This window comes from Bipolaris maydis (genome assembly GCF_028858645.1).
Source record: "Bipolaris maydis strain C4 unplaced genomic scaffold PSV08scaffold_12, whole genome shotgun sequence".
Taxonomy (NCBI): Eukaryota; Fungi; Ascomycota; class Dothideomycetes; order Pleosporales; family Pleosporaceae; genus Bipolaris; species Bipolaris maydis.
This window is the reverse complement of record NW_027093868.1, coordinates 253,862-277,959: the sequence shown is the minus strand read 5'-3', so window position 1 is coordinate 277,959 and position 24,098 is coordinate 253,862. Positions and strand designations below refer to the sequence as shown.

Genomic DNA, 24,098 nt, shown 5'->3' with positions numbered 1-24,098 from the left:
TTTCGGAACCCCGGGATGTTTCTCGGGGGGATTGTGATTGGGCGCGTGTCGGCCCGGGGCCCAGGGACGCCATCCAGCACCACCGTCCCCCGCAACGACGCAGCCTCGACCCCACAGTCTGCCAGCCTTCACCCCGCAGATAGTCTCGCATCCCCTCGTGCTCCCCATGCTAATGCCCCAGACTATTTCCCCGCCGACATGTGCTTCCCCTACCACGCCAACCGTCGTCTCTCCTGGGCCGCCTGTCCAAGGGAATAAGCGAGGCCTTATGCGAGTGCGGGGAGATTGCGGCTTCGGCCCTGGTGCACGCACGCTATCGATTTCTGGCACCCGACATGGCGCCAATCATCGCCCGCTCGCCTCCCCCTTTGTTTCTCGACGACGACACCATACTCGACACACTCCCCTGGCGAGGGCCTGGCGAGGGCCTTGTCGCCACACGTGATGCCCTCTGTTTGTGCCTTTGGCCTCTGCTTCGGTCCGACAGTGCGCAAACCATTGGCTAAACATCGAGCCTCCGACTTTTCGCATGGCGCACCCGCGTCGGCGCCCATGGCCCCCTCCGGCCTAGCCCCAAAGCCATGACCTCAGTCCAAGTCGCGCAAAGACCATGGCCTCTACATGCTCGCTCGTGGCGTCGCTCCCCGCATCCTTCTGTCTCACTCATCCTCTCCAGTTGCTAAGTTGGCACGAGCGGATTTTAGGCTTTGGATGCACATGGGTACCGGTTGTCCGGGGTCGCAGTCCAAATGTATAAGTACACCGTGCAGTTTCACCGTTGAGATTACCGCTCCACCAGCTGCTCCACCCTTCCCAACAGGCCGGGCTTCGACCCAGACTACCTGCCGGCGTCATCATCAATAGAAAGCACAACCCCCTTTTGACCATACAGCCATGCCTCGCCGCAACAGCAGTATCCTCGGCCCTGACCCGGAACAGGCACGCCGCTTCTCGATTGCTACCCCGGACATCAAGCAGGTTCTCCACGATGCCAGCAAAGGAACCCAGGCCGAGCAGCAGATGAGCCTGGCACAGGGCATCAAGCTGTACCCCAAGGCCATTGCCTGGTCCGTTCTACTCTCCGCAGCCATCATCATGGAGGGCTTCGACAAGGTCCTCATTGCCAACCTCATGGCAGTGCCAGCCTTTAAGCGCAAGTTTGGCCAGCCACTCCCCGACGGCAAGTACGAGGTCACCGCAGCATGGCAAGCCGGACTAACCAACGGCGCCTACGTTGGCGAATGCATGGGTTTGATGCTCAACGGCTTGCTCGCAGATCGATTCGGATATAAAAAGACCATGATTGGAGCCTTGTTCGCCACAAACTTGTTCATCTTCATCGTCTTCTTCGCACACAACGTGGAAATGCTCCTGGGCGGCCTTATCCTTTGCGGTATTCCATGGGGTGTCTTCCAGACTCTGACTTGCACATATGCTGCCGAAGTCGTGCCTGTCCCCCTCCGTCCCATTCTCACCACGTACGTCAACCTCTGCTGGGTCATTGGCCAATTCCTCGCCTCGGGCGTGCTTAAAGGCGTGGCCGAGATACCTGATCAGTGGGCCTACCGCATCCCCTACGCCCTGCAGTGGATCTGGCCTGTTCCTCTGATGATTGGCATCTCGTTTGCACCAGAGTCGCCCTGGTGGCTTGTGCGCAAGGATCGTTTTGATGAGGCAAAGAAGATGTTGATGCGCCTGACGTCTCCCGAGAGGCTCCCCGAGTTCAATCCCGACGAGACTATTGCCATGATGCGCCATACCAACGCTATGGAGATGGCTGTATCTGAAGGCACTTCGTACCTCGACTGCTTCAAGGGAACCGACTTCCGACGAACCGAGATTGCTGCCATGGCCTGGTTTACCCAGGCTTTCTGTGGAGCCGGTCTCATTGGATACAGCACCTATTTCTTCCAGCAAGCCGGCCTCAGCGATGCTAACGCCTTTTCCATGAGTCTTGGTCAATATGCAATCGGTGCTGTGGGTGTTTTTGCCGCCTGGGCTCTCATTCAACGGGTAGGACGTCGAACTCTGTACGTTGTTGGTGATTTTGTCATGGTCATGGTCATGTGCATCATTGGCGGTCTTGGCACTATTCACAAGGGCAACGTTGGAGCACAATGGGCAATTGGTTCCATGCTTTTGCTCTTCGCCGCTGCATACAATTGCACTGTCGGTCCAGTGTGTTACTCGATTGTCGCCGAAATCCCATCCACTCGTCTCCGCCAGAAGACTGTTGTCCTTGCCAGGAACTTTTACAACATCGGATCCATTATCGGCAATATCCTGACCCCACGCATGCTTAACCCTGGTGCCTGGAACTGGGGTGCCAAGAGCGGCTTCTTCTATGCTGGGACTGCTTTCGGATGCTTCGTATGGGCCTTCTTCCGCCTTCCCGAGCCCAAGGGAAGAACTTATGGAGAACTCGACATTCTCTTCGAGAGGCGCGTGCCTGCACGCAAGTTTGCCACCACCATTGTTGACAGCTTCAATGTCAGCGATGCCGACAGTGATTATACAGAGAAGAAAGGAGCTTCCGCTCATCTTGAGCAAGTTCACTCCAAGGAGGCTATGTGAGACGATATTAGGACGGATATGGACAACTTGTACTAAACGTGTGTTATGAGCTTTTGTATGCCAGTATCTACATCCTTTCGCTTTAGCTGTTTCCAGGAAATGCCATTTTCATGTATACTTTTAGTGATTATAGAAACTCATCGTATCCCTTGCTAGTAAGTGGTTCCTGAGTTGACTCGCCTTGATGCACTTGGCAATCATATTGACATGGCATCATTACCACCATATCTAGGCATTGCAAGTACAGCATGTCCCCTGCTTACCTTGTATACTTACACATGTGATGTCTCTTTCTTGCCACCATGCCTCTTGGAGTATCAGCCAACCCTAGCAATCACACTAGCACCTCTCTGTTATCTATCACCTTGTCAATCGTGTGCCAAGCAGCGGCTGGGGGATCTTTTACTACCTTGCGTCGATCATTAGACTAGGATACGACAAGTGTGGACAGTGTAATTGCCAACCGTGTCTGCAAATCATCGTCAAGTTGAATTTTAGTAAGAAATGAGTAGTATGAATCGTCGCTTGTTATACATCTTTGGCATGTTCATGCGCTTGTAGTAAGTTTGGAAGCTTCAACGATTGCTGAGAGTGAGAGATTTCCCAAGGTAAGAGGATAAGAGACATGATAGATTGAGACATAGGTGTATGCACAGGGCAACTTGCACTTTTACATACATCTTCAATTTCAATCGTCTGTAGATGTTGTGTTTGTTTTTACCTCACCGGTATATAAACAGGTGCGACCACGGATAACCAGACATTCTTGTACTTCACCTGATCTGTCTCATGTCGCAGTACTTACCACTCATGGCTTGGTGACATCTCGGCAACCTATCCCCTACATAGCCGCATAGTCGTCGTCTTTTTTAGCGGCATTCATGACTCGATTCGCACGTGTCATCCGTCCCATGCTGATATTCCGGCAACACATTCCCCGCTGTACCTGCATATACGCGTAGCGACGGCAGCTGCGCCCCCTGCTACTACAGAGACGAACCATTTACGCCATAGCTCTGTTGGGCCCCTGTTCAGTACCGGATGAAGCCGCGCTCAAAGCTGAATTTCCACGTGGTCTAGGCACCATCGTATTACTGGCAAGCATATTGTAGTTTTGATATTCTACAGCGCGATTGCGTCTTCAAAGACGACAATTTACGCGGTATTGCGTATGGGAGAAGTGAAGAGTTTTACCAAGGTTTTTCGTATCAAACAAGCAGATCGACTTGAACATACGATACTGACGTTAAGGACCCACACAATCGCCAAAGTGCCGTCCAGAAAGCAACTGCTAGGCCTGTAATATTTCCAACACGGGGTTGGATAGCATATTACGAACATTTGCGAATCCAAAAGGCCTGGAAAAGCGTAATCGTCTCCTTAGGAAAGAAGCAAATTCATCATGAAGCTCAACTGGCCCAATGGACACAAGCCCTGTAGCAGCCATTTGGATTATCTACCGTGAACGGGTCTCCTTGTGGCGCTCCGGCTCGTTCCAGACACTGATCGTTGGGCACGTTCCGATAAACTCTATTCTTGTGCGGTATAAAAAGCAAGCAATGCCAAGCTGTAATCCACCCGGAAAACTCCGCGATGTTGATCTACGTATGATTTCACACACGCCCAGGATCTATAGGCTCGCTACGTTGCACCATTATAGGAATGTCCTGTTGCCAAGCCGCCAGCTAGAGACAAGACGACGCTGACTTGTGTCGAGGAATTCCGCTGCTCTGCACATTTGCGTGCGTAGTTCAGCGTGGCAAAGGCGTGTGGCCCCGTTCCAAACTTGTGGCACATTGGCGTATGTAGACTTGGGTCCTTTGACTCTGGGGTATAAGTGCGACACGGCCGGCCCTCCGCTCACGATGCTCCACCTATTATAAAAAAAAAACCCATATTTTTGCCTAATCGGTCCACAATTTTATGAAATCATCATGGGCATCGGATCTCGCGCCAGCGAGATGGTTCGGGTATGCTAAGTACGAAGCAGTCTGCTTTAGACGTAACTGACGATTATGAACAGATCGAGGTGGCATTTCTGGTCGTTTCCTGGATAGCCATAGTGCTCCGGGTCTACGTAAGGACATGTGTAGTCAAGGCATTCGGCTGGGATGACCGCTGGATGTTGTTCGCGCAACTCATACATACCGCAAATGTGATATGCGCCACCGGAGGTGCACTCACCGGCACTGGAAGACTGTCCAAAGACCTCACACCAGAAAGCATGATGACGGCCTTACGGGTATGCGAAATTCAGTGAGTGACTGCTTGGTATCTATGTACTAACACCTGTTTCACTGTAGTTTTGGTGGGTTTGCTATTGGACGTACTGTTTGACCATGATCAGCGCCAAAGTATCCCTTGGTCTTTCACTCCTCCGCTATACCCCGTATACACACGTACGATCTCGTCGCATTACGTACTTTGCCATTTGGATCAGTGTCGTCATAGGCGCTGCATATGGCCTCATCGCAATGTTCCAGTGCAAACCCGTCCGCGTCTTTTGGACCAGAGCCATTGGCGAACCAGGAACATGTATCGACATCCACATCATCATATACTTGACATATGTCATGTCTGCCATTTTTGCCGCTTCTGATTTCAGCTTTGCTATTCTTCCCGTCTTTCTAATCAGGGGCTTAACAGTGAGTCGCAATCAAAAGCTCGCACTGATTCCTATCTTGAGTATGGGATGCATGTCCGTCTTCCTAATCTTGCACACGGAGCTGAAAATACGAATGGGCTAATTTAGTATCACAGTGCAAGCTCGGCAGTCCTTGTGCGCCTGGCTTACGTCCAGACCCTTCTCGACCCAGAATTCCTCTACAGCACAGTGCCCGTCGCAATCTGGTCAGAGATAGAAATGAGTCTGGCCATCACCGCTGGCTCATTGTCCACACTACGCCCCTTGTACCGCCTCGCTGCGCAAAAGTTCTCCTGGAGAACAAGCCTGTTTAGTAACCGCCGCTCGCTTGCATCTGTAGATATGACCACGAGACCGAGACATAGCGATACAGCCGACGGTAGCTCCAAACGCGATAAAAAAACATCCAATACTGACTCTTGTCCCGAGTCGGAGCGCAATATGGCGAGAGCGGCAAGCGAGGACCTGGAGCTTGAGGTTTGTAAACCACGTGCAAAAGCAAACTTGTGGAATACAGTCAAAGTAACCAACGTGCAGGTCGACTATAGTCATCGTGCTTCGCAGAAAGAACTGGTCTAATTGCAACTTAGTATCACTGTAACGGTTTTTAGAACCGCAGCTGCATTGCGCACAAAGCATGGTCAAACACCTTAGATCTCACAGTGATACTACACACAGGCCAAAGACACACGTACACTGATAAGGCAATAACGGTCACTTGCAGATATGTAATCCGTAAATTCAAGGATGAGCATAGCACCCCATGGCCCAGTATGAGTTTACTGTCCCTTGGCACCCTTGACCCCTTGACGCCCATCGAACCCCACGGCCATCAAAAACGCGGCCCGAACGGCGCCTGCGAACACTGTGATGCCTAGGCTTCCCCAATCCTCTGCCCGCCACGCTCCGGGACTCAACCGACCTTGGCCTCCCAGGACACGCCATGCACTCCAGTAATATGCCAGATCCACTGTTAGACAAGCAACCTGTACAATAGACCAGATGTTGACGTCGTCTGTGTACCGCAGCAGCACAGCAGACACGATGCCAAAGTTTAGCATGCCGCCTCCGCGCTGCGTCAGCACCATGATATGTCCTTGGTCTGGCACGGGGGGCGAGGGAATGTGTGACGAAAGGACGAGAGAGGGGAGGAAAAAATCCATGGACGCGCCCCAGACGCAGATGAGGGGGTCGAGGTAGGTGAAGAAGATGCGATAAAAGCTTGGGATACGTGTGTATGAGGGAGTCACGGATGGCATCTTGGAGTTGACGTTTTTGTGTATCGAAATTTGTCTTGTTGTCAAGGGGCTGGATGTCGAGCGACGGCTTGCAGCAAGGGCTAATAAGGTAGAAGGATAATGTCAGGGTCTGAACGAGATTTATGTATGGATGGCCAGGACCTACTCGACTAGATGACAGATGCAGCGAAGATCTGCCTCTAAATCACAACTGTGGGAACTGGGGTACAGGGAGTGGATATCACCTCTGCAGCCCCGCACTACTGTGGCACCAACGTGCATAAGGCCAAGTCACTTGCCGCTAGCGTTCTATTGGCAGGCCTGTCACTGTCGTATTACTTCATGTATTTTGTACTATGCATACGCATCCTAGGCGCGTTCATTTGCGGCTTCGCAATCATCATGTCGATAGGGCGTGCTCGAACAGTCGACTCTGCATCCTAAAGAAGCATCTTCGTCGTGACGTGCTATTTGATCATGTGAGAACGCAGTGCAATGCGCCATCAAAAGCTAATCCTCTTCCGCTCGCCAGCCATTCGCTCAATGGCATACTCAAGCTCTTTTCGGAGAGCACTCCTCTTACTCTCCATGTCGGCGAACACGTGCTTGTAATCGTCGTCATGTTGGGATAGTATCGACTCTAGTAGACACTCACCATCTGTTGCAAATGTCTCTACAATGTCGTCGAGGCCCGTCTTTTTGTCGACAATATGACCCACGACTCGTTTCAACGTACTGATCAAGACATCATGTAGGCTGCGCTGATGAGGCCCAAGGCTCTTCTCCCACGCAATTTCGTCCGCTTCTGACAAAGGTAACGGGGGTTCGGAAGAGAGTAAATACGCGGCAGAGGTCGAGCTGTGGCTGCTAATAGGCGAGTGCAACCTTGGTGGCGAAGAATCAAGATAAACAGGCAAAATCTCAGCTTCTGAGGTGCGTCGCTGGTCGTTACGGCAGTCACCGGCAGGAGTACTACCCTTGATACCAATATCCAGATCATCAACTTGGCTTGCTGGTGAATCCTGGGCGGCCTCAATCAACACACTTTGCAAAGTTTCAGTCGCTGGATCTGAATCTCCGGCTGTTGATTCATCTCCTGTCAAACGACGTAAGAACGATGTGGCTTTTCCACTCTTGGTCCTTCGGCTGAAGGGATCACTTTTTGCAGTCTGCGAATCTCCCACCCGTTTCTCATGCGCCACATCATCGCAATCTGCATGACCGGATATAGCTGTTGATTCTGCGTTTGGCGATGCGGGGAAAGGTTTGCTGTTGCTCGACAGTATCGCTGCCACAGCTGGAGTGTCCTGTGACCAATCATCCATTTCGTCGGCTTCGTAGAGTATCGGTGGCGACAATGGCATTTGGGAGAAGACATCATTGTGGAGAGGTCTCGTCGCATCCCTCGGGGTGTGCGACCGTTTCTGTGTCTCTACAAGTCTCTTCTTCGGCTTCGTCGGGGTCAACGGTGTTTGAGTGGTGTGTGAAGGCAGCATTGGTTTTTTGAACGTTGTCGGAGAGGCACCCGTTGGCTTATGTGAAGCTTTCAGTCTTGCAATCAGGGAGTGTCGCGAAGATACGGCAGATGATGCATGTTTAACGAATGATTTCGATTGATCTCGTCGCTTTGTTGCAGAATCAGTTGAGTCCTCATGGCTATTTACTCGTAGCCTTGGCTTCTTGATCTGCTTCCCGTTCTCTGTAGAATCCTCAACCGCTTTGCGCTTTGCGCTAGTTTTCTTCTTCTTGGTGGTCTTCTTCGACTCTGTCTGGCTAAGCACAGCTTTAGTCGGACGCGACAGCATGATGATGAAAGAAGAAGAAGAGGAAAAAGAAGAAGTATGGGCAAGTTGAAATGCACATGCCGACACAGTCGAAGAGATGAGTCTAGACAAAGGAAAGACTCCCGCTTTGAGCGCCAGCGCAGGTGGGAGTGAGCGATGGGAGTGGTAGTGGTAATGGTGGCAGTAGGGGAGGCGCGACTATCGGGCATTGACGTCAGACAATGACGCGTGAATTTCGCGACGCGCCCGAAACGGCAGCGTTGATTGATTGGCGGTCCATTGGCGGGCAGCATGCATTGCACTATCTGTTGAGCATCCGCCAGCTAGCTTTCAAAGCACAATGGTCTGGAATGCTTAACAGGCAATAGAGCATACTTATATGCATGGCAGGGGTATGGGCCTGGGCTGCTTCATTCAGGATATCGGTGAAGGCGACTTCGGCGCCCCCTCTCCTACTGCCTTTAATTTCTGCCTAATCTACATTGATAGTATATCTTTGTAGAGGCATATCTATTTCCCTAAATCATTACATGTTGTCTCTTACGTAGAGAAAGAAAATAACATTGAAGTGCTTCTCTTATGCGCTGTATACAACCGAGAGAAACTTTGTCTTGAAAAAAGGCTAGAGAGCATACTAGTAGTGCTAACAATTCTTTCTGTAGCGAATGCTAGGTATGTAAGGATGTGGGCGTGGAGTCGGTATCTCATAATGATGTACAAGAGTGGCAAACGTTGCATGCTCGCTACACAGCAGCTGTAGGAGACTGGATGCTATGCAAGCTCAGGAATTGCACATGCTGGGTGGAGTAGTGGACCGGCACTGTAGACCAGTAGACCTTACCGCTCTAATATTTTGGTTGGACTGCGAGGTTGGATGATGTAATCCACTATTCTACTCTCCTCGAGTCATGTTGAGATATGGTTGAATGCTGCCAAGTGGGGGGTGCTGACTTGGTCACGTGACCGTGCTCCATCTGCAACAGCAAACAGAGACAGGATGGCAGCAGGCTTGTTGGCTTGCTATTCTATTGTCCGTGTGTAAATGCCATGCTTTATAGCAGGTAATAGAAAGGACGGAAAAAGATTAACTCTCTCACATGCATGCATGATGTGACAAGAGGTGAGGGGAAGCGTATAATAGCATGGTGTAGTGTGGTGTCGTAGGGTGAGAGGTGAGGTGAGTGTACACACACATACACCTACATATTTGTAAGCAATAAATATAATAGTGGTAGTGGTGATGGTGATAGTAGCAACGGCTGGTGTGGAGGGAAGATATGTATACTACTACCATGTACGTACTAGGTGGTATGGTACGCAATACGTGCTATCGATAGTACTTACTAGCAGCAAACTCCAAAAATGCAACGCAAATCTTGGCATCCCACCCACCACTCGACGGGCGCATCCCATTGTCGACCTTGCACCCGCCCCGCCCCCCTCACACAATCCGCACGCCAAATTCGCAGCGACAACCACCATGCCTGGCGCAAAGACAACCCTGCTCATCGAGGGCTCCTTCGACGAGCTTACCGACGAGTTCGCACAATACATCGACAGCCTCAAAAAATCCCAGGGCGATGACAGCGCCGCCCTCCAGGCCGAGACAGCTGAGCTGCTCAAGGACAACAAGAAGGATGAAGTGCTCAAGAAGCTCGTCGTCGCCAGCCAGTCCCTCAACCAGGCGCCAGAGAAGGGTATGCCGCGCCCTGCCCCGCACCGCTCCTGACTTGCCTCGTACAAAGCGCCCGTCTAACCATGAGTGCGCAGAGTTCATTGCCGCCTACAATCTGCTCATCCACCTCGTAAACCAGTCGCCCAATGTCTCCATGTTCTTGCCCAAGATGTGCCAGAACCTCAGCGCCCCCATCTCGTCTTCGCCCTACAATGGTGGTGGCCTCGCCCTGTCCATCCTAAGCACCATCTTCAACACAACACAGCCTACCAGCGAGGCCCGTTACCAGGTCCTGCTCGCCATCCTCCGTGTCATCCGCGCCACCTCCAACTTTGAGACGCTGCGCCCCCAGCTCAAGCACCTCGACACCTGGCTCCTCGAGTGGAAGACACCCGACGACGACGCCCGTAAGCTCTATCTGGCCGTCAGCGATGTCGCCGCCGACGCGGGTGAGACGGAGCAGGCATACACATATCTGCTACGTGCACTGCGCACCTTTTCCTCAGACCAGGCCTCGTCGCCCGACGCCCGTGACCTCTCACTCCGCGCGCTCAAGTCGGCACTTACCCACCCCCACCACTTTGACTTCCAGGACCTCACCGACCTCGACTCAATCCAGGCCCTGCGCAACTCGGACCCCGTCTACTTCCAGCTGCTTGAGATCTTCAACTCAGACCTACTCGACGACTTCAACGACTTCAAGGACGAGCATGACGGCTGGGTCGAAGAGTCTGGCCTTGACGGTACCGCCCTCAACCGCAAAATGCGTCTGCTCACTCTTGCCTCCATGGCCGCCTCGGCCGGCCAGACACGGTCGCTTCCCTACGACAAGATTGCAAAAGGCCTACAGGTGCCCCTGGAAGATGTGGAAATGTGGGTCATTGACGTGATCCGCGCCGGCCTCGTCGAGGGCAAGCTCAGCCAGCTTAACCAGACGTTCCTCATCCACCGCTCCACATACCGAGTCTTTGGCGACAACCAGTGGCGAGAGGTGGCTTCAAGATTAGATCTGTGGCGCAACAGTCTGCAGGGTGTCTTGCACGTCATCCAGCAGGAGAAGCAGAGGTTCCTCCAGGAGAAGGAGGATGAGGCCAACAAGGCTGACCAAAAGGCTGATATGGCCTCGAGGTTTGGCGGCCGGGGCGGCCAGCGGAAGCAGCAGAGGGCTATTGATGAGGATTTGGACTAAGCAAAACATGGTGTCTTAGGCGGGCGTGCGTTGGTTTCTTTGGCAAAAACAGGGGCATGGGCTAGGGACGGCATTAGATGCATTACAAAGCCAGGCTTTTCCACCTTTATGAATCGCAGCCTTGGAGCTGCGCAGGATAGATATTGCAATTCATATATATTGACTCTCCATCTTGTCTACTTCGTCCAACTACCAAGCTTGTGTTTTTGTAATTTAGCGGCTGATGGGCTCCACACCACGCTCCTTGAGTTTTGCCTGCACATCCCTGTACACGGCGTCGGGCTCTTGCTCAGCATTGACCTTAACGACCCTGCCCTGAGATTCGAACTCGTTCACCACCGGCATGCTCGTCTCGACAAAAGTCCGGAACCGCTTCCTGATGCTCTCTGGGTTGTCGTCTGCCCGGCCCGAAGTCTCGCCCCGGTGCAGAAGTCGCTTCTCCATGACACCCTCGGAGCACTCGAAAAAGAGGGTAAACTTGGACGGGCATACTGCACGCTCAAATGCATGGGCCTGGTCAAGCTTGCGTGGGAATCCTATAATCAAAGAAAAGTTTTGGTGAGAAACGTGGGTCCAACATTGCAGAAAGAGAAAAGCGCAACTTTGGGACTGGGATTGTACCTACCATCAATCAAAAATAGCTTCTTGTCATTCTCGCCACTCTCCATGCTACTCCGCATGGCGTTCTCGAGCAGCTTTACCGTCACCTCCATAGGTACGATAGTACCTTCCTTTATGTACGTCTTGATCATCTCGCCAAACTGGCTGCCTTCTCGATCCTGCTCCTCGCGCAGCAGGTCACCAGCAGAGAGGTGCTTGAAGCCGTAGTCGTTAACGAGCTTCTGGCACTGCGTGCCCTTCCCAGCACCAGGACCGCCGAGGACAAAGAGCACCGTTACATCGTCCTTGGACCACAGAGGAGAGGTACGCGCGCCAATGTCGGTCTGTTCAATGGCAGGCATCTTTGTTGTGTTTGTCTGACTGACTAATGAGGATGCGAAGGTCGCACTTGTCCTTTACCACTTGGCGAATGGCCTTGAATGGGTCCTTTTGGCTGATAACCTTCGCCCTTGCGGTCGTCGACTATCTTCTTGAACAAAAACGTGCCTGTTACAAAGATGGCGACAATAGGCCAGACCTTGAGGGGCGACTTGGATGACGGGGCAGAAATGTGGGCTGGAGGCTCGTTGGGGCCTGTGGGTTCGCCTGGCTGGCGGAGGCGGGATGCGTGCGGTCGGGAGGTGCTCAAAGCACGGCTGGCAAGGAATTGAGGTTGGCGGAAGAGGATACGTGGGCGGAAGAGTGACCAAGACATGGTGTTTGACGGGGGCGGTATGATAGCACGGGCGATTGAGGTGCAGCTGCTGTTTTCATTAATCCCGAGCGGGGCTAGCGTCGGTGTGTGATCCAGCTCTCAAGGTGGGGGGCGTCCAGGCTGGCAACCCTCAACTCCACTTTACCTCACCGTCAACACGCCTACCGGCGGCGTGTTTGATTGACCACTCACTCCGACTTGATTGCCTTTACTGATTTCGACTAACCTACCTTACACAACTAACCCGAATCAAAACAGCTCAACACCTCTGACTCCCTTCTTCTCTCACTCACGTAGACACGTCCTCGATGTCGCCAATCACAACAACATCGCCTAGTCTCTTCTCTCGTGCCCACAGACCTGCAGTCTATACACAAAAGCAGCTGCGGGGTTTCTTGGCCCTACCAGGCGAAATCAGAAATCAAATCTACAAGTACTACTTCGACCAGGAGCATCACTGCGAAGTAGCCGCAAAAGGCAGTCGGTTCAAACAGCGGGAACCCCAGACAATCAAGTTATGCTCGGGAATTTCTTCACAGCAAGATCGGACTCTTCAACCTGGTTCTGAATCTTACAATTCACTTGCTCCATCCGTCGTGCGCTTCTCCAGATCACTTGGTAAGTACATTATGGTACATGGCCTACAGACCAACTGGCTCGGCTCGCTGTACTCCCTGAGTCTGGTGTGTAAGCAGGTCTACGTGGAGACGATCAGGTTTCTCTACTGCAAGACTGTTTTCATATTCGATGCGCCAAAGCGAATGCACAGCTTCTTCGGCGTCGTGCCAAGCACTAGCCTGCAAAATATAACAAAGTTGCATCTTCACTACAACACATATGGACATCCTCAGCGGACCGATCATCAAATCTGGCAGGACAAGCACACGCAGAGTTGGTGAGTGAAATGCAATGCTGCGATTGCCTCGAGACATGTTTTTTATTCATCCTTTCTCTGTTCTTTTCCTCTCTTCTGAGCGTTTTGGTACAATGACTGTACGAAACAACTTACCAACCATGTTTTTCTGTCATTTCTCTAGGTACAAAGCATGCGAGGCGGCTTCGAAAAAACTTATCAATCTTCAACAGCTACAAATTCGCGCTCAGATTCACGACTGTGCCCCAAAGTTTAGTTTGCGGGAGAAATGGGTAGAGCCACTATTCCAGTTTCGCAGATTGACATGTGGTAAGACACGTACGAATGGCCACGTTGACAATATCGTGTTTCTCAAAACGGTCAAAGTTGACATCCAGACTCGCTGGTCCAAGGACCCGCTGGCGGTGTTTTTGAATAATCAGCGTCTGGCGCGGGCAAGCACGGAGCTGCATGTGCTGTATGGCCAAGCCGTCAGTCTCGCAATCAAGGGGGCCAGAGAGGAAGAAGCCATGGCCGCGTTCAATGCCGCGTGGGAAGGAAAGTACAAGCATTGGAAGCATCATCTTCAATTTGCTCAGACTGGCTGGTAAAGTGGGAAACTCCTCGACAGGAGCTTAGCCAACCACACGGGGGATTCCCATGATTGTCTCAAGGAAAAGGTTTACAGAGTGGAGGGCTGGACTGGTCAGGATATCACATAACAGTATCAATACAAATGCGAAACCCAGATTACTGATGCATAGTCATACTGTAGATTAGTTTGCTGGATATTGTGTGGGGAAAGGACATTTGGTAAAGATCAAACACCGACAGACCATGCGTATGATTGTGTATACTTGGATGTAGCCGGTCAGATTATGCACTTGGCTTCTCTCTTGCAGCTTCGTCATCCACCTTGTCTGCCTCCTTTGCCACGTCTTGCTCATCCACCTCTGGCGGAAAGTCTCCAGGCACGATACCAAAGACACCAACCTCGCTCCTGCCCATGCCACCGCCACTCTTGTCTGTCTCGTCGCTCTCCTTGAGCACAAAAGTGCCCGGCTGCTTCTTCATGGCCTCTTCGTCAAAGTCAAACACACGGTAGTCGGCATTGAAAAACATGCGGTTACATATGGCGGTGCGCAGGAAGCCAGAGTGCGAGACTACGGCAATCACCTTTTCCGGCCGCGAGTACAGATCCTCAAGACATCTTTGGCCGCGCGCCACAATGGCCTTTTCGGTAAAAGCATACGGGTTCTTGGGGCCGTTTGTCGTCTTATCTGGAAATGAGGGGTCGACGACAGAAAAGTCGTACTGCGGGAACTCCTTGGATATGATGTCGAGGGGGGTCCCCGTGTCGCAGGGCTTGTCTGCGTTTTCTTGCCAGTTTGCGTCGGGAATGACTGTGATGAGGCTCCATTAGCCATTACTCGTTCTGGCTCACCATTCCCCAATGCTCGTCTTACCCTTTGTGCCCTTTTTGATGAGCCAGTCGAGTCCAATGGTGGCGGTTTGGAGCGTTCTTCTTTGTGCGCTTACGACAATGAGCTCAATTTGGTTACCAATGTCGGTCTGCTTCAGATGTTCGTGCAGCTCGCGGCATTGCTGCTCACCGAGCTCGGTTAGTGGAGGATCACGTATCGACCAGTCGTTGGTAGCGTTGTGCTGGGCCTGGGCGTGGCGGATGAGAACAAGTTTTGGGGCCATGGCGGGCAGATTGCAGACAAATTGCAAGTATGGGGCCTGGATGCAAGCGGATATGGGCGACGCAGCAACGTTATAAAAGGAAGGCCAGGGCAGATTGTTGTTGAGACGAGTTTGCAATGACGCGCTAGTGGGGCCGATGTACCTGCATCTCGATGACGCGGGTGCTGCTAACTGTCACTCCACAAGCGGAAGGGCAAGACGAAGCGAAGCACAGCATGAGAAGCAGGCGGGCCGCATGCAAACATGACCGCAATGCCTTGCTAGTTTGAATCTTGTTCATTGATCGTTGAGGCCTGTGCAAAGCCGCTCGTTACGCATCGTCAGTGTCTGTACTTTTATCCACCGTGGCTCGACTCGAGCAGCCATGCATTTACTCTTCCATCTTCTCCTCCTCGTCATCATCATCATCATCCCCCTCAAGCGCCTTCTTTGCAAGCCTCTCAGCCTCTTCCCGAATGTCCTTGGGCACTTCCTCATGTCTACCCTTGGTCGCTCCGTCGAGATTGCTGATCCACGTCATCTCAAGCTCAAATTCCTTGTCCTTGTTGTCATCGTGTGCGACGTAGATGATGCGCGCTGCCTCCTTGACGCCTTCTTCTAATGAAAGCTGGCCCTCGTGTAGATTCAATTTCTCGAGCTCCGACTTTGCGACCTGACGGCCTTTGCCTGTAGCTGCACCGTAATATCCCTGGACCGATTAGTCGTTGTATACGTAGTGTCTAGTCGTTTTGCATACCCAGTAGAGGCCACTCGGCTCAATCATATAGAGAGATGGACCGCCATGCTTGGCGCCCTCTCTCTTGCCTCCCGAGCCAACAGAAGGACCGGAGCCAACTTGTCCGTCGACGGGCAACTCGGCCTCGGAATCCCAGCCGGCAATAATGGCCGTTATGCCGAATGGCCGTACACTCGAGTAGAGCGTGTATGCCTGAACGTAGCTTCCCATGCGGTCGGCGAGAGACGAGGAAGGAATGGGGGCCTTGTAGAGTTGCCGCCATTGCGCCGCCTCGTCACGGGCTCGGGAGACGAAGTGGCGACCGTCGGGGAGGAGACCAGAAGACACGACGCCCATGTTGCGGTCAACGGTCGTTATGCGCTTGTTGGCACCAGGCTTGATCAGCTTGCTGCTGACGAGCTTCTCGAGAGCGAGCACAACACCATCCTTGCACCTGATGCCCAGAGCTGTGCCGCCGTTCTCTACCGCCTTGACTGCATACTCGACCTGGAAGTTGCGACCGTCGGGCGAGAAGACCGAGTTGGAAAGGTCGTAGCCTGTGCCTATTGACGTCTGCAGCAATGTCAGTTTGCCCCCAGGGTGCGTATCGAGCAGGCGGGGGGGCTGTTTACCATGGTGGATGGAGTGGGTGGTTGTGACGGCCGTGTGTAATTGGTGTCGTGCTCAAATCGTGCTCAAAAGGCCGCTCTACTTGTGCAGCGGATACAATTCGAGTGCTGGATTGGACAATGTCGGGAGCTGTGCTTGCCCGGTGTTGTTGGTGATGCTTGGACTAGGCAATAGGCAATGGTGTATCTGCGCAAGCTCCAGCAGCTCACCACTAGCGTGCCAAGGAGACCCCCGGCTCCGACACGCTACCTACCTAGGACTTGCTATAAGAGTAGAGCCGCACAGCTAGGGCGAACATATTGGTGTGTATGTCGCAATATTTTCTTGCGCATAGAGGTATGCATGGTCGCCCTGGATGAGTTGGCTGGTGCACATGCTTGTGTCATTGCACCACGACTGTAGCGACTAGGTACGTCGTCTACTTGCGGCGGCGCAAAGTCACGTGCAGGCCGTGCTTTGATCCCCGGCTTCTTCCGCCGGAACCCCTCCAATGGCGGGCGAGTGGGCGACGTCGAGCGATGCATACGCCTGTAAAGACGTGATGAGTTGTCGCCCCAAACCGACGACTATTCACAGGCTTCAGATGCACTCGATTGGCTGTCCACTGGCTAGCCGAACAGGTTGGGTTTCAACGCGTCGACACTAACTGGACTGTGGGCGACAAATTTCCCAGAATCATCCCGCCTTCACGCATGACCCGACAGCGCGCTACACTCGACGGTATGTACTTAAGGGACCACCGCCACCACCACGACGTTGCTGCCAACTGTTCCCCCCTTGCTACATCCTTCTCTCTTGACTGCTGAATTCGACTCGAGCCTGTTGATCTACATCTTGTTCCTCTGTTTGTTTCCCACTCACGCGCCTACCGTGCCAGTACTCATCAGCGCCCAACGCTCACGCTCAAGAACTGCGGCTCGACACAACACATAGCCCAGCAACAGACATCAGGGTCCGTTGTTTGCTTCCTTCCCGCTTGTCCACTAGTTTGCTCCGCCTACTCCTCACTCCTTCGCTTCATCTCCACTGCTCAACTGCCGTTTTCTACACTATTACCCCTCCTCACATCCCGACTTGCTCTCGAGACCCCGGTACAGAGATGCAACCAATGCTCCTCCACCACTGCTCCTGCTCCTACGACACTCCTGTCTCGTTTAGTCCTTTTGCTTTTTCCCAAAACATTTCTTGCTCTCACGTAAGCCGCCAACACTCTGGCACTGGCAACCAACATCCTCTAACCCTACGTCACAGTGTGGCGTAATTTCCACCGGCATCAACGTGCAGCCCAAGGCTGAACAAGACGCAAACATGCAGCAAGACGAGCTGACTAGGCTCTTCTCGGCCAACATGACGCTTTCACAAACCCACGTGCAACCCCCTCTCCTCCAGCCAGTGCAGCAGCCAGAGCCAGAGCCCGCCCCAAAGAACATCGTCTACGCTTCGCAGCATTACACACACTCGCATCATGTCCCTCTTCGCAGTGCTTCAGAGCCGAGTCTGAAGACGCAAATCAACGAGTCGGATCTGGAAGCTGTGCTTCTGAGAAACAGCATCGACCCCTCTCTGCTCTTTCCTTCTCAAATTGATCTCTTCAAGAACGCAGACGATGACCAACGCCTGCGTCTCCTTGAGCTATGGCGTATCTCACCCCCCTCAGGACGCCAGGGACACCCAGCAGGCACCGACTACAACATGTCGAGGCAGCTCTATGACTGGCCCCCTACCAGCCTGGCGCAAGAAGAAGCAATGGCCAAGCTGAGATATGAAAGGCAGCAAGCCGAGGATGCTGCTCAACGGAATGCAATGCAGCAGCAGCAGCAGCAGCAAGAATCAGAGCAGGCCATGGCCGCAGCAAGCGCCGAACCATACATGTCTTCAGGTTATGAGATGATGGCAATGCGCGAGTATGAAGAGTCGGCACGAGCTCAACAGGCTCTTAAGGAGGCCAACAGATACAACCAAGCCACTGATCCGGTATACAATACTGGCAATGGCCTCTGGCAGAAGCATGTGGGAAGCGTCATTGATATGGAGAACAATTACGGAGCGTATGCATTTGCACGTGAATATGGTTTACGCGGTGGCTATGGAGATGAAGAAATGGTCATGTGAGATATAACAATCCTGATTACAGTCACAAGACGCATGGGCAGTCTGGGTAGATTGGTAGGGCATTCTGTTACACAGGGGATGCACACTCGTACACGCGACACTTTTGTCAGTTTGTCGGGCATGCACACATACACGCATACATGGTGTGTACTAGGCGGGTTATGAAAGAGATAGATTTCGTCAGAAGGATACCCAATTAGCAATTGTTTTTTTTTATCTTGATCAGACTTCCAGCCAACGTCGTCCCATGTTTTGTTGCGTCAATGGAATGGATTTGATTCATACATTGTACATGTGGGTATTGAAAATAAAGAATTGAAGCTGCCCACCACCACTCAAACATGGATAGACTTATTTTGCCTTGCCACTCGGCCACTTTTTCCATCCCCTGCCGTGTCCCTTTTGCTTCCATTCCTGAATCAAGGCAGGCATGTTCAGCATAGCCTGTCGCCTCATCTCTAGGCGGCCCTTGAGTGTTCTTTCCCACAGCTTTCCCTTGACCTTTTGTCCCTCGCCCGTGCCCTTGACTTGCAGACCCCTCTCCACCCTCTGTCGCTCCTTCTCACCCGGCTTTTTGATAGTCCACGGTAGCAGATCGACAACACCATGCTCAGAAGCAAGCTTCACCAGGGCGGCTTGCTTGCGCAGTCCATAGGCGGGGCTCTGCCATCGTCCGGTTGTGAAGTTCTTGTGGGGGAGGAAAGGGTTTGGGTAGGGAAGTTGGTGCGCTTCTGGCGGTATGTTTGAGTTTTGGGGTGCGCTTGAGGGAATTGGTGTGTTATTTTGTGCCGAAATCTCGTTAATTGAGGCATCGGCGTCGGTGGGCGGGGTGGTTGATATTGTGTTGGCCGCCGGTTGCGATGGATTTGAAAGTGGGGATGTGAGATCAGGGAACAGCGCAGGCGGAGGGTACTTTTGGAAGAAGCGCAGTAGGCGCGGCGGCAGTGATTTTGCAATTTCGACCGTCTTTGGGGCGCTCATCTTGTGTGGATTGCGTGTTTGTGATCACGATGCGGGCATGCAGGCGTGGAGATCAAAAGTTCCCAGTGCCAAGACGGGTTTAAGCTGCGAAGTAGCCTTGCCTTGTCCAAGGGTGGAGCTTGCTCGCGCCGCCGCGTACTGAGCTGCTACCTGGGTGCATCACAACCACTACCAACACCACTTTTGCTTGATTCTAGATCTCCAGTCGATTACACCTCCCCTACTCTTATTTCTGGAGCTGTCTCTACTGTCTCTTCAGATATCACATCACTCCTGCAGCCATGGTGAGCTCCCCGCATCTGTTGGCACATGAGCACAGCTAATCGTAACAGTCGTCGCCATTCTCCATAAGTACGCTTCTTCTATAACCGCAATACCACATGCCCATCTAACAATCCCAATAGACGGCGGCGCCTGCGTGGCAATGGTGGGTAAGGACTGCGTGGCCATCGCCTGCGACCTCCGCCTCGGCATGCAGGCCCTCACCGTGTCCAACAACTTCCCCAAGATCTTCCAATACGGCGACGTTTTCCTCGGCCTGACGGGCCTTGCCACCGATGTTTCGACCGTGTCCGACTTGTTTCGTTACAAGGTCAACATGTACCGTCTTCGCGAAGAACGCAACATTAGCCCACAGACCATGGCCAACCTCGTCAGCTCAAGTCTGTACGAGAGACGCTTTGGCCCATACTTCATCAGCCCGGTGATTGCAGGTATCAACCAGACGAGCGGGAAGCCATTCATCTGCGGTTTCGACAGCATTGGGTGCATCGACTTTGCAAAGGACTTCATCGTAAGCGGAACAGCGAGCGACCAGCTGTTTGGAACATGTGAGGGACTGTGGGAGCCGGATCTGGTGGGTTCTTCAACGCCAATCTTGCTCTGAATCATGTGCTAATGCTCAGTGCAGGGCCCAGAGGACCTGTTTGAGACCATTTCACAGGCGCTACTCAACGCCGTCGACCGTGACGCACTTTCAGGTTGGGGCGCACATGTTTACATCATCGAAAAGGACAAGGTGACGAAGCGGTTACTCAAGGGCAGGCAAGATTGAGAGGGTGCGTGGCACACGGTGGCATACAATGATCTTATGAGCTATGAACGCACGCCAGAGGAGTACCAGTGGTTGGGCTAAGCACTGTGACTGGACGAAGTGAGACTACTTGTACGGATAGGCATTGAACTATCCAGGTTGCTTTCACCTCGTATTAGTAGTGGAGGAACAGAGACAGCTCTGTAATCAACAAGGTGTCTTCAGAAGATGAAGTCACAATGCAGCGTGACCCTGAACTGCGAAGCTGGAGTATAGAGTGAAAAGCCATGAGTGAGTGGCATTGGGCTTGAACAGTTGTTTTGTCATGCTCTGCTATTCATCACGTCCATGTCACAGTGGGCCTCGTCGCTCAAGATGAGGGCGGATCTTATCGATAGTGTGGACACGTGACTTGGCGTCTGGCCTAGCGTGAGTGTAGTGTACTCTTTTTAAGCTAATTTTTGTCAACTCTGGATGATAATTGGTTATATCAACTACTATGTAGTGGTTCTCTGGAGTAGCTGGACATAGTATGTTTGGCTCAAAAGTGATGCAGCAGTCAAACGAGAGAAGAAAAAAAAATTGAAGGGCGTGTTCTCTTCAGTCTCCGGTTTCCAGGTGCTAAACACAATGTAGTAATTATACGATTTCCAGCTAGAAAACGGAATCAGAAACGTCTCCGTGTCTGAAAAAAAAAACGTCCGTTTGTCAGCCACAAAGCGAAGCTTTGATAGAACAGGCCCTAAGTAATGTTTTTGCCCATGATCTCGCCCCTCTTCTTGCCCTTTTGCTGCGCTGCCTCGTGCTTCCTCAAGTCTTCCGGCACTTTGCTGATCTGGCTCTTCATAAGAATCTGCTTCAGGTCGTAGAGCACGTCGGCGTCCTCGTTGCCCCAGAAGGTAATCGCAACACCAGGCTTGTCCGCTCCCAGACGACCCGTACGACCAATGCGGTGCGTGTAGCTTTCGATGCTGCTCGGCATGTTGAAGTTGACCACCAGAGATACATCCTGAATGTCAATACCACGACCCGCCAAATCGGTCGCAACCAGCACACTCGTCTGTCCTGACTTGAGCGACGCAAGTGCAGCTTCACGCTGTTCCTGCGTCTTTGACCCGTGCAGTGTCGCCGCCGAGAATCCCATGTGCTTGATGTCGCGAGCAATGGCATCGCAGTTGCGCTTGATGTTGACAAAGACAATAATCGGGGGTGCAAACTCGCCAGACGTGAGAATCTCCTGTAGCCGCTTCTTCCGCTTCTCTTCTCCCTGGATAAACTCTGCCCGCTGCTCCACCGTTTCGGTCGCCTCACCCAGGTTGCCTACCGTGACAATGGCAGGACGACGCAGGTACTTCTTCGCAATCCGTTCTAGCGCCGGCGGCATAGTGGCCGTGTACATCATCGTCTGACGGTACATATCCCTCCTCATGACACTAGCATCTTCGGCACTGTCGTCGTCGGGCTTTTCGTTGTTGACGGGCAGCGCCTCGAGAATCTTGTTGACTGGCTCTTCAAAACCCATGTCAATCATCTTGTCAGCCTCATCCATGATGACATAGGTGCATTGGCTGAGGACCAAGACGCGACGCTCAATGCAGTCTACCAGACGACCGGGCGTCGCAATGATGATTTCAGCGCCGTCACGCATCTGAAACGATTGCTCCTCAATAGAATGACCACCAACAAGGACTGCAGTGTTGAAGCCTAGCGGCGCGGCAAACTTGCGCGTCTCCACCTCAATTTGCTGCGCCAATTCACGCGTCGGAGCCAGGATGAGGGCATAAGGGCCGTCGTGGCGATTGGCTGCCGTCAGAGGAGGTAGCTCCATGATGTAGGCCAGAAGCGGCAGGACAAAGGCAGCAGTTTTACCTGAACCTGTCCTGGCCACGCCAATGAGGTCGCGACATTGCAGAGCAATAGGTATCGCCGCACGTTGGATAGGCGAAGGCTCCGTGTACCCAACCCGGTCGACAATGCGCATGAGCTTGTCTGGCAGCCCCGCCTCGTCCCAGTTGCGCATGGGATTTGGTATTGAGCCTCCCTTGGTAGCAATGTTGAAGTCCTCTTTGAAGATGCGCCAATCGCGTTCACGCATGTTCTCCAGCCTCTTCTCGCTCCAGTGCTTGTCAAGTTGCGCACGGCCGCCCTTTTCTTTCCGCCGCCTTTCCATATCTATTATTTGCTGTGCCCTCTCCCGGCCGTGCTCGGGATCTCGCTCGATAATGGCTTCGATCATCCTCTGTGTCGCCTTATCGGTAACCTCTTCGGAGAAACCACCTAGTCTGCCTCGACCAAAGAAGCTGGCCTCGGTCTTTTGTTGGTAGATGGGGTTGTAATCATGGCTTGTGTCTTCCTCTTCGTTCCACTCGAAATTAAACTTCTTCTCGGTTGTCCTCTTGCGCTTCTTCTTGGCCGAGAACGTCGACTGGTTCTGCTCCGCGCCCATGTATCGCTGCCGAATCATGGCGGCTTCCGTGTCCTCGGCCGGTCGCTTGCTCTTTCGGTTCTCGGACGGCGGTGGTGGTGGTGGCGCCATGTCACCTCCATGTCTGCGATCTCGCATAGACGACGGCTCGGTGGGTGCGTCTCGCATCGCTCGTGGGCCTACAGGAGGTACAGACGGTGCGCTGTTGTGTGAAGACGCATCCTGTGAGGGCTTCCATACTAGGTCGTTGGCGTTGGCCTGTCGCCTCTGTGCCTCTTCCACCTCCTTCTTGCGCTTTTCGAGCGCGATCCTTTCCCGTTCGGCCTTTGGAATGAATCTGGGTTTCGCGGCGGCGGCTTCCTTCTCACGCTTGGCTCGAAGGATATCGTCGATGCTCGGCGGCTGCTTACGTGACGTAGCCGCAGGCGTCATTGCGTGTACTGGGCTGCGGACCTCTAGATTGTGAGGTTGAAAGCCTGTCCGGCTGCTTTGTTGTGTGGCTGCGTTCTTGGGACGGTTTGGGTTTAGATTGTCGACAGTCGCGCAGGCTGTCGTTGCGGCTGCGCTTGTCTAGATTGGGATAGAGAAGGGAGGGGCTCGGTTGAAGCTCCGTATGGCCCGAAGGAGCTCGTTTCAAGTGAGGACTTGTCTGGCCCGTGCGTCCGCTCTAGAGTAAGTGCACCTATCTCATAAGTACATAGCAGCTGGCGCAGCTGCATCATTGCGTGTATGGGCATCTGTTGCAGTCGATCGGCCAGCTCAGTGGGCACATGGACAACTCGTGTAGCCAGCTCAGTGGGCATCGTGACGGTACAGGCAAGTAGCATCGGATACGTTTCGGCACCAAGGTCACTCAGAGGCATAGTACGGAAGTGTGTAGGACACAAACTAGCCAAGAATCTAATCAAACACCTATAGGCCTTGTAAGAAAAAGGGACATGAAAGAGCCACAGAGTAGCTGTAGGAGTAGCCTGGTATTTGTATCGGTAGTTCCTCCACTACGTAGGCGAGATTGGATCCTTCCCGGATGTTGATAGCAAGTATCAGGATCTGGACCGCTACAGGCATATTGGCAAAATAATAGCATAGAGTTAACTTTGAATCTCTCCCCATGCAAAAACCAACGTGACTGATGGATTCTGAAGCCCGTTTCAGTATTTAAGCTGGGATTTGCAGAGAGCAGGGTTTAATAAGCGTTTAGCGCTGAAGAAGCTTTGGTTGAG

At 52.7% G+C, this 24,098-nt stretch overlaps 13 protein-coding genes across 13 annotated transcripts; 6 read left to right on the top strand and 7 right to left on the bottom strand.

Annotated features, from left to right (window-relative positions):
* Nucleotides 1-665: 665 nt before the first annotated feature.
* On the top strand, nt 666-2,851 carry PSV08DRAFT_228450 (general substrate transporter). The gene has a single exon (XM_014217669.1). It carries the CDS (start codon nt 895-897, stop codon nt 2,572-2,574), a length of 1,680 nt encoding a protein of 559 aa, XP_014073144.1. The 5' UTR covers nt 666-894; the 3' UTR covers nt 2,575-2,851.
* A 1,657-nt stretch (nt 2,852-4,508) lies between these two features.
* PSV08DRAFT_354466 (uncharacterized protein) lies at nt 4,509-5,797 on the top strand (the record flags this gene model as incomplete). Its single annotated transcript, XM_066092874.1, has 4 exons — nt 4,509-4,544; nt 4,598-4,816; nt 4,878-5,272; nt 5,335-5,797. 4 exons carry the CDS (start codon nt 4,509-4,511, stop codon nt 5,795-5,797), a joined length of 1,113 nt encoding a protein of 370 aa, XP_065948566.1.
* Nucleotides 5,798-5,923: 126 nt separating this feature from the next.
* Nucleotides 5,924-6,458, bottom strand: PSV08DRAFT_321763 (uncharacterized protein). The gene has a single exon (XM_014217642.1). It carries the CDS (start codon nt 6,379-6,381, stop codon nt 5,998-6,000), a length of 384 nt encoding a protein of 127 aa, XP_014073117.2. The 5' UTR covers nt 6,382-6,458; the 3' UTR covers nt 5,924-5,997.
* A 325-nt stretch (nt 6,459-6,783) lies between these two features.
* Nucleotides 6,784-7,485, bottom strand: PSV08DRAFT_321757 (uncharacterized protein). Its single transcript, XM_066092682.1, has 2 exons — nt 7,368-7,485; nt 6,784-7,323 (listed from the first exon to the last, which is right to left on the bottom strand). Exons 1-2 carry the CDS (start codon nt 7,454-7,456, stop codon nt 6,960-6,962), a joined length of 453 nt encoding a protein of 150 aa, XP_065948565.1. The 5' UTR covers nt 7,457-7,485; the 3' UTR covers nt 6,784-6,959.
* Nucleotides 7,486-7,656: 171 nt separating this feature from the next.
* Nucleotides 7,657-8,376, bottom strand: PSV08DRAFT_321755 (uncharacterized protein; the record flags this gene model as incomplete). Its single annotated transcript, XM_014217641.2, has 1 exon — nt 7,657-8,376. A coding segment is annotated over exon 1 (602 nt), but the record flags the coding sequence as incomplete, so codon positions are not given.
* Nucleotides 8,377-9,634: 1,258 nt separating this feature from the next.
* Nucleotides 9,635-11,211, top strand: PSV08DRAFT_10467 (uncharacterized protein). Its single transcript, XM_014217683.2, has 2 exons — nt 9,635-9,937; nt 10,011-11,211. The coding sequence occupies exons 1-2, from the start codon at nt 9,721-9,723 to the stop codon at nt 11,102-11,104; spliced, it is 1,311 nt and encodes a 436-aa protein (XP_014073158.1). The 5' UTR covers nt 9,635-9,720; the 3' UTR covers nt 11,105-11,211.
* Nucleotides 11,212-11,317: 106 nt separating this feature from the next.
* Nucleotides 11,318-12,437, bottom strand: PSV08DRAFT_379182 (adenylate kinase-domain-containing protein; the record flags this gene model as incomplete). The annotated part of the gene is made up of 3 exons (XM_066093362.1): nt 12,114-12,437; nt 11,730-12,081; nt 11,318-11,640 (listed from the first exon to the last, which is right to left on the bottom strand). The coding sequence occupies exons 1-3, from the start codon at nt 12,417-12,419 to the stop codon at nt 11,318-11,320; spliced, it is 981 nt and encodes a 326-aa protein (XP_065948564.1). The 5' UTR covers nt 12,420-12,437.
* A 290-nt stretch (nt 12,438-12,727) lies between these two features.
* PSV08DRAFT_373232 (uncharacterized protein) lies at nt 12,728-13,883 on the top strand (the record flags this gene model as incomplete). Its single annotated transcript, XM_066093230.1, has 6 exons — nt 12,728-13,037; nt 13,235-13,318; nt 13,348-13,565; nt 13,608-13,637; nt 13,671-13,745; nt 13,782-13,883. 6 exons carry the CDS (start codon nt 12,728-12,730, stop codon nt 13,881-13,883), a joined length of 819 nt encoding a protein of 272 aa, XP_065948563.1.
* PSV08DRAFT_411557 (proteasome subunit alpha type-3) lies at nt 13,672-16,477 on the bottom strand. The gene is made up of 5 exons (XM_014217639.2): nt 16,327-16,477; nt 15,716-16,267; nt 15,354-15,667; nt 14,739-15,121; nt 13,672-14,675 (listed from the first exon to the last, which is right to left on the bottom strand). The coding sequence occupies exons 1-5, from the start codon at nt 16,327-16,329 to the stop codon at nt 14,149-14,151; spliced, it is 1,779 nt and encodes a 592-aa protein (XP_014073114.2). The 5' UTR covers nt 16,330-16,477; the 3' UTR covers nt 13,672-14,148.
* A 601-nt stretch (nt 16,478-17,078) lies between these two features.
* On the top strand, nt 17,079-18,631 carry PSV08DRAFT_10446 (uncharacterized protein). Its single transcript, XM_014217681.2, has 2 exons — nt 17,079-17,519; nt 17,576-18,631. The coding sequence occupies exons 1-2, from the start codon at nt 17,424-17,426 to the stop codon at nt 18,434-18,436; spliced, it is 957 nt and encodes a 318-aa protein (XP_014073156.2). The 5' UTR covers nt 17,079-17,423; the 3' UTR covers nt 18,437-18,631.
* A 79-nt stretch (nt 18,632-18,710) lies between these two features.
* PSV08DRAFT_321680 (mitochondrial 54S ribosomal protein mL59) lies at nt 18,711-19,437 on the bottom strand. Its single transcript, XM_014217680.2, has one exon. It carries the CDS (start codon nt 19,415-19,417, stop codon nt 18,788-18,790), a length of 630 nt encoding a protein of 209 aa, XP_014073155.1. The 5' UTR covers nt 19,418-19,437; the 3' UTR covers nt 18,711-18,787.
* A 147-nt stretch (nt 19,438-19,584) lies between these two features.
* Nucleotides 19,585-20,695, top strand: PSV08DRAFT_321675 (nucleophile aminohydrolase). Its single transcript, XM_014217638.2, has 4 exons — nt 19,585-19,701; nt 19,750-19,768; nt 19,822-20,273; nt 20,328-20,695. Exons 1-4 carry the CDS (start codon nt 19,699-19,701, stop codon nt 20,469-20,471), a joined length of 618 nt encoding a protein of 205 aa, XP_014073113.1. The 5' UTR covers nt 19,585-19,698; the 3' UTR covers nt 20,472-20,695.
* Nucleotides 20,696-21,023: 328 nt separating this feature from the next.
* Nucleotides 21,024-23,307, bottom strand: PSV08DRAFT_404100 (P-loop containing nucleoside triphosphate hydrolase protein; the record flags this gene model as incomplete). The annotated part of the gene is made up of 1 exon (XM_014217679.1): nt 21,024-23,307. The coding sequence occupies one exon, from the start codon at nt 23,305-23,307 to the stop codon at nt 21,193-21,195; it is 2,115 nt and encodes a 704-aa protein (XP_014073154.1). The 3' UTR covers nt 21,024-21,192.
* Nucleotides 23,308-24,098: the final 791 nt, after the last annotated feature.

Excerpts from the sequence above, each read along its gene's own strand:
- PSV08DRAFT_228450 (XM_014217669.1), top strand. The coding sequence starts at position 895 with ATGCCTCGCCGCAACAGCAGTATCCTCGGCCCTGACCCGGAACAGGCA.
- PSV08DRAFT_321763 (XM_014217642.1), bottom strand. The coding sequence starts at position 6,381 with ATGGATTTTTTCCTCCCCTCTCTCGTCCTTTCGTCACACATTCCCTCG.
- PSV08DRAFT_321757 (XM_066092682.1), bottom strand. The coding sequence starts at position 7,456 with ATGATCTGGATATTGGTATCAAGGGTAGTACTCCTGCCGGTGACTGCC. Across the intron at positions 7,324-7,367 it reads CAGAAGCTGAGATTTTGCCT|CAGCCACAGCTCGACCTCTG; the intron begins GTTTATCTTGAT and ends CTCGCCTATTAG.
- PSV08DRAFT_10467 (XM_014217683.2), top strand. The coding sequence starts at position 9,721 with ATGCCTGGCGCAAAGACAACCCTGCTCATCGAGGGCTCCTTCGACGAG. Across the intron at positions 9,938-10,010 it reads CAACCAGGCGCCAGAGAAGG|AGTTCATTGCCGCCTACAAT; the intron begins GTATGCCGCGCC and ends ATGAGTGCGCAG.
- PSV08DRAFT_411557 (XM_014217639.2), bottom strand. Across the intron at positions 15,668-15,715 it reads AGCCGAGTGGCCTCTACTGG|GGATATTACGGTGCAGCTAC; the intron begins GTATGCAAAACG and ends TAATCGGTCCAG. Across the intron at positions 14,676-14,738 it reads CATCAAAAAGGGCACAAAGG|TCATTCCCGACGCAAACTGG; the intron begins GTAAGACGAGCA and ends GCCTCATCACAG.
- PSV08DRAFT_10446 (XM_014217681.2), top strand. The coding sequence starts at position 17,424 with ATGCAACCAATGCTCCTCCACCACTGCTCCTGCTCCTACGACACTCCT. Across the intron at positions 17,520-17,575 it reads AAAACATTTCTTGCTCTCAC|TGTGGCGTAATTTCCACCGG; the intron begins GTAAGCCGCCAA and ends CCTACGTCACAG.
- PSV08DRAFT_321680 (XM_014217680.2), bottom strand. The coding sequence starts at position 19,417 with ATGAGCGCCCCAAAGACGGTCGAAATTGCAAAATCACTGCCGCCGCGC.
- PSV08DRAFT_321675 (XM_014217638.2), top strand. Across the intron at positions 20,274-20,327 it reads GACTGTGGGAGCCGGATCTG|GGCCCAGAGGACCTGTTTGA; the intron begins GTGGGTTCTTCA and ends TGCTCAGTGCAG.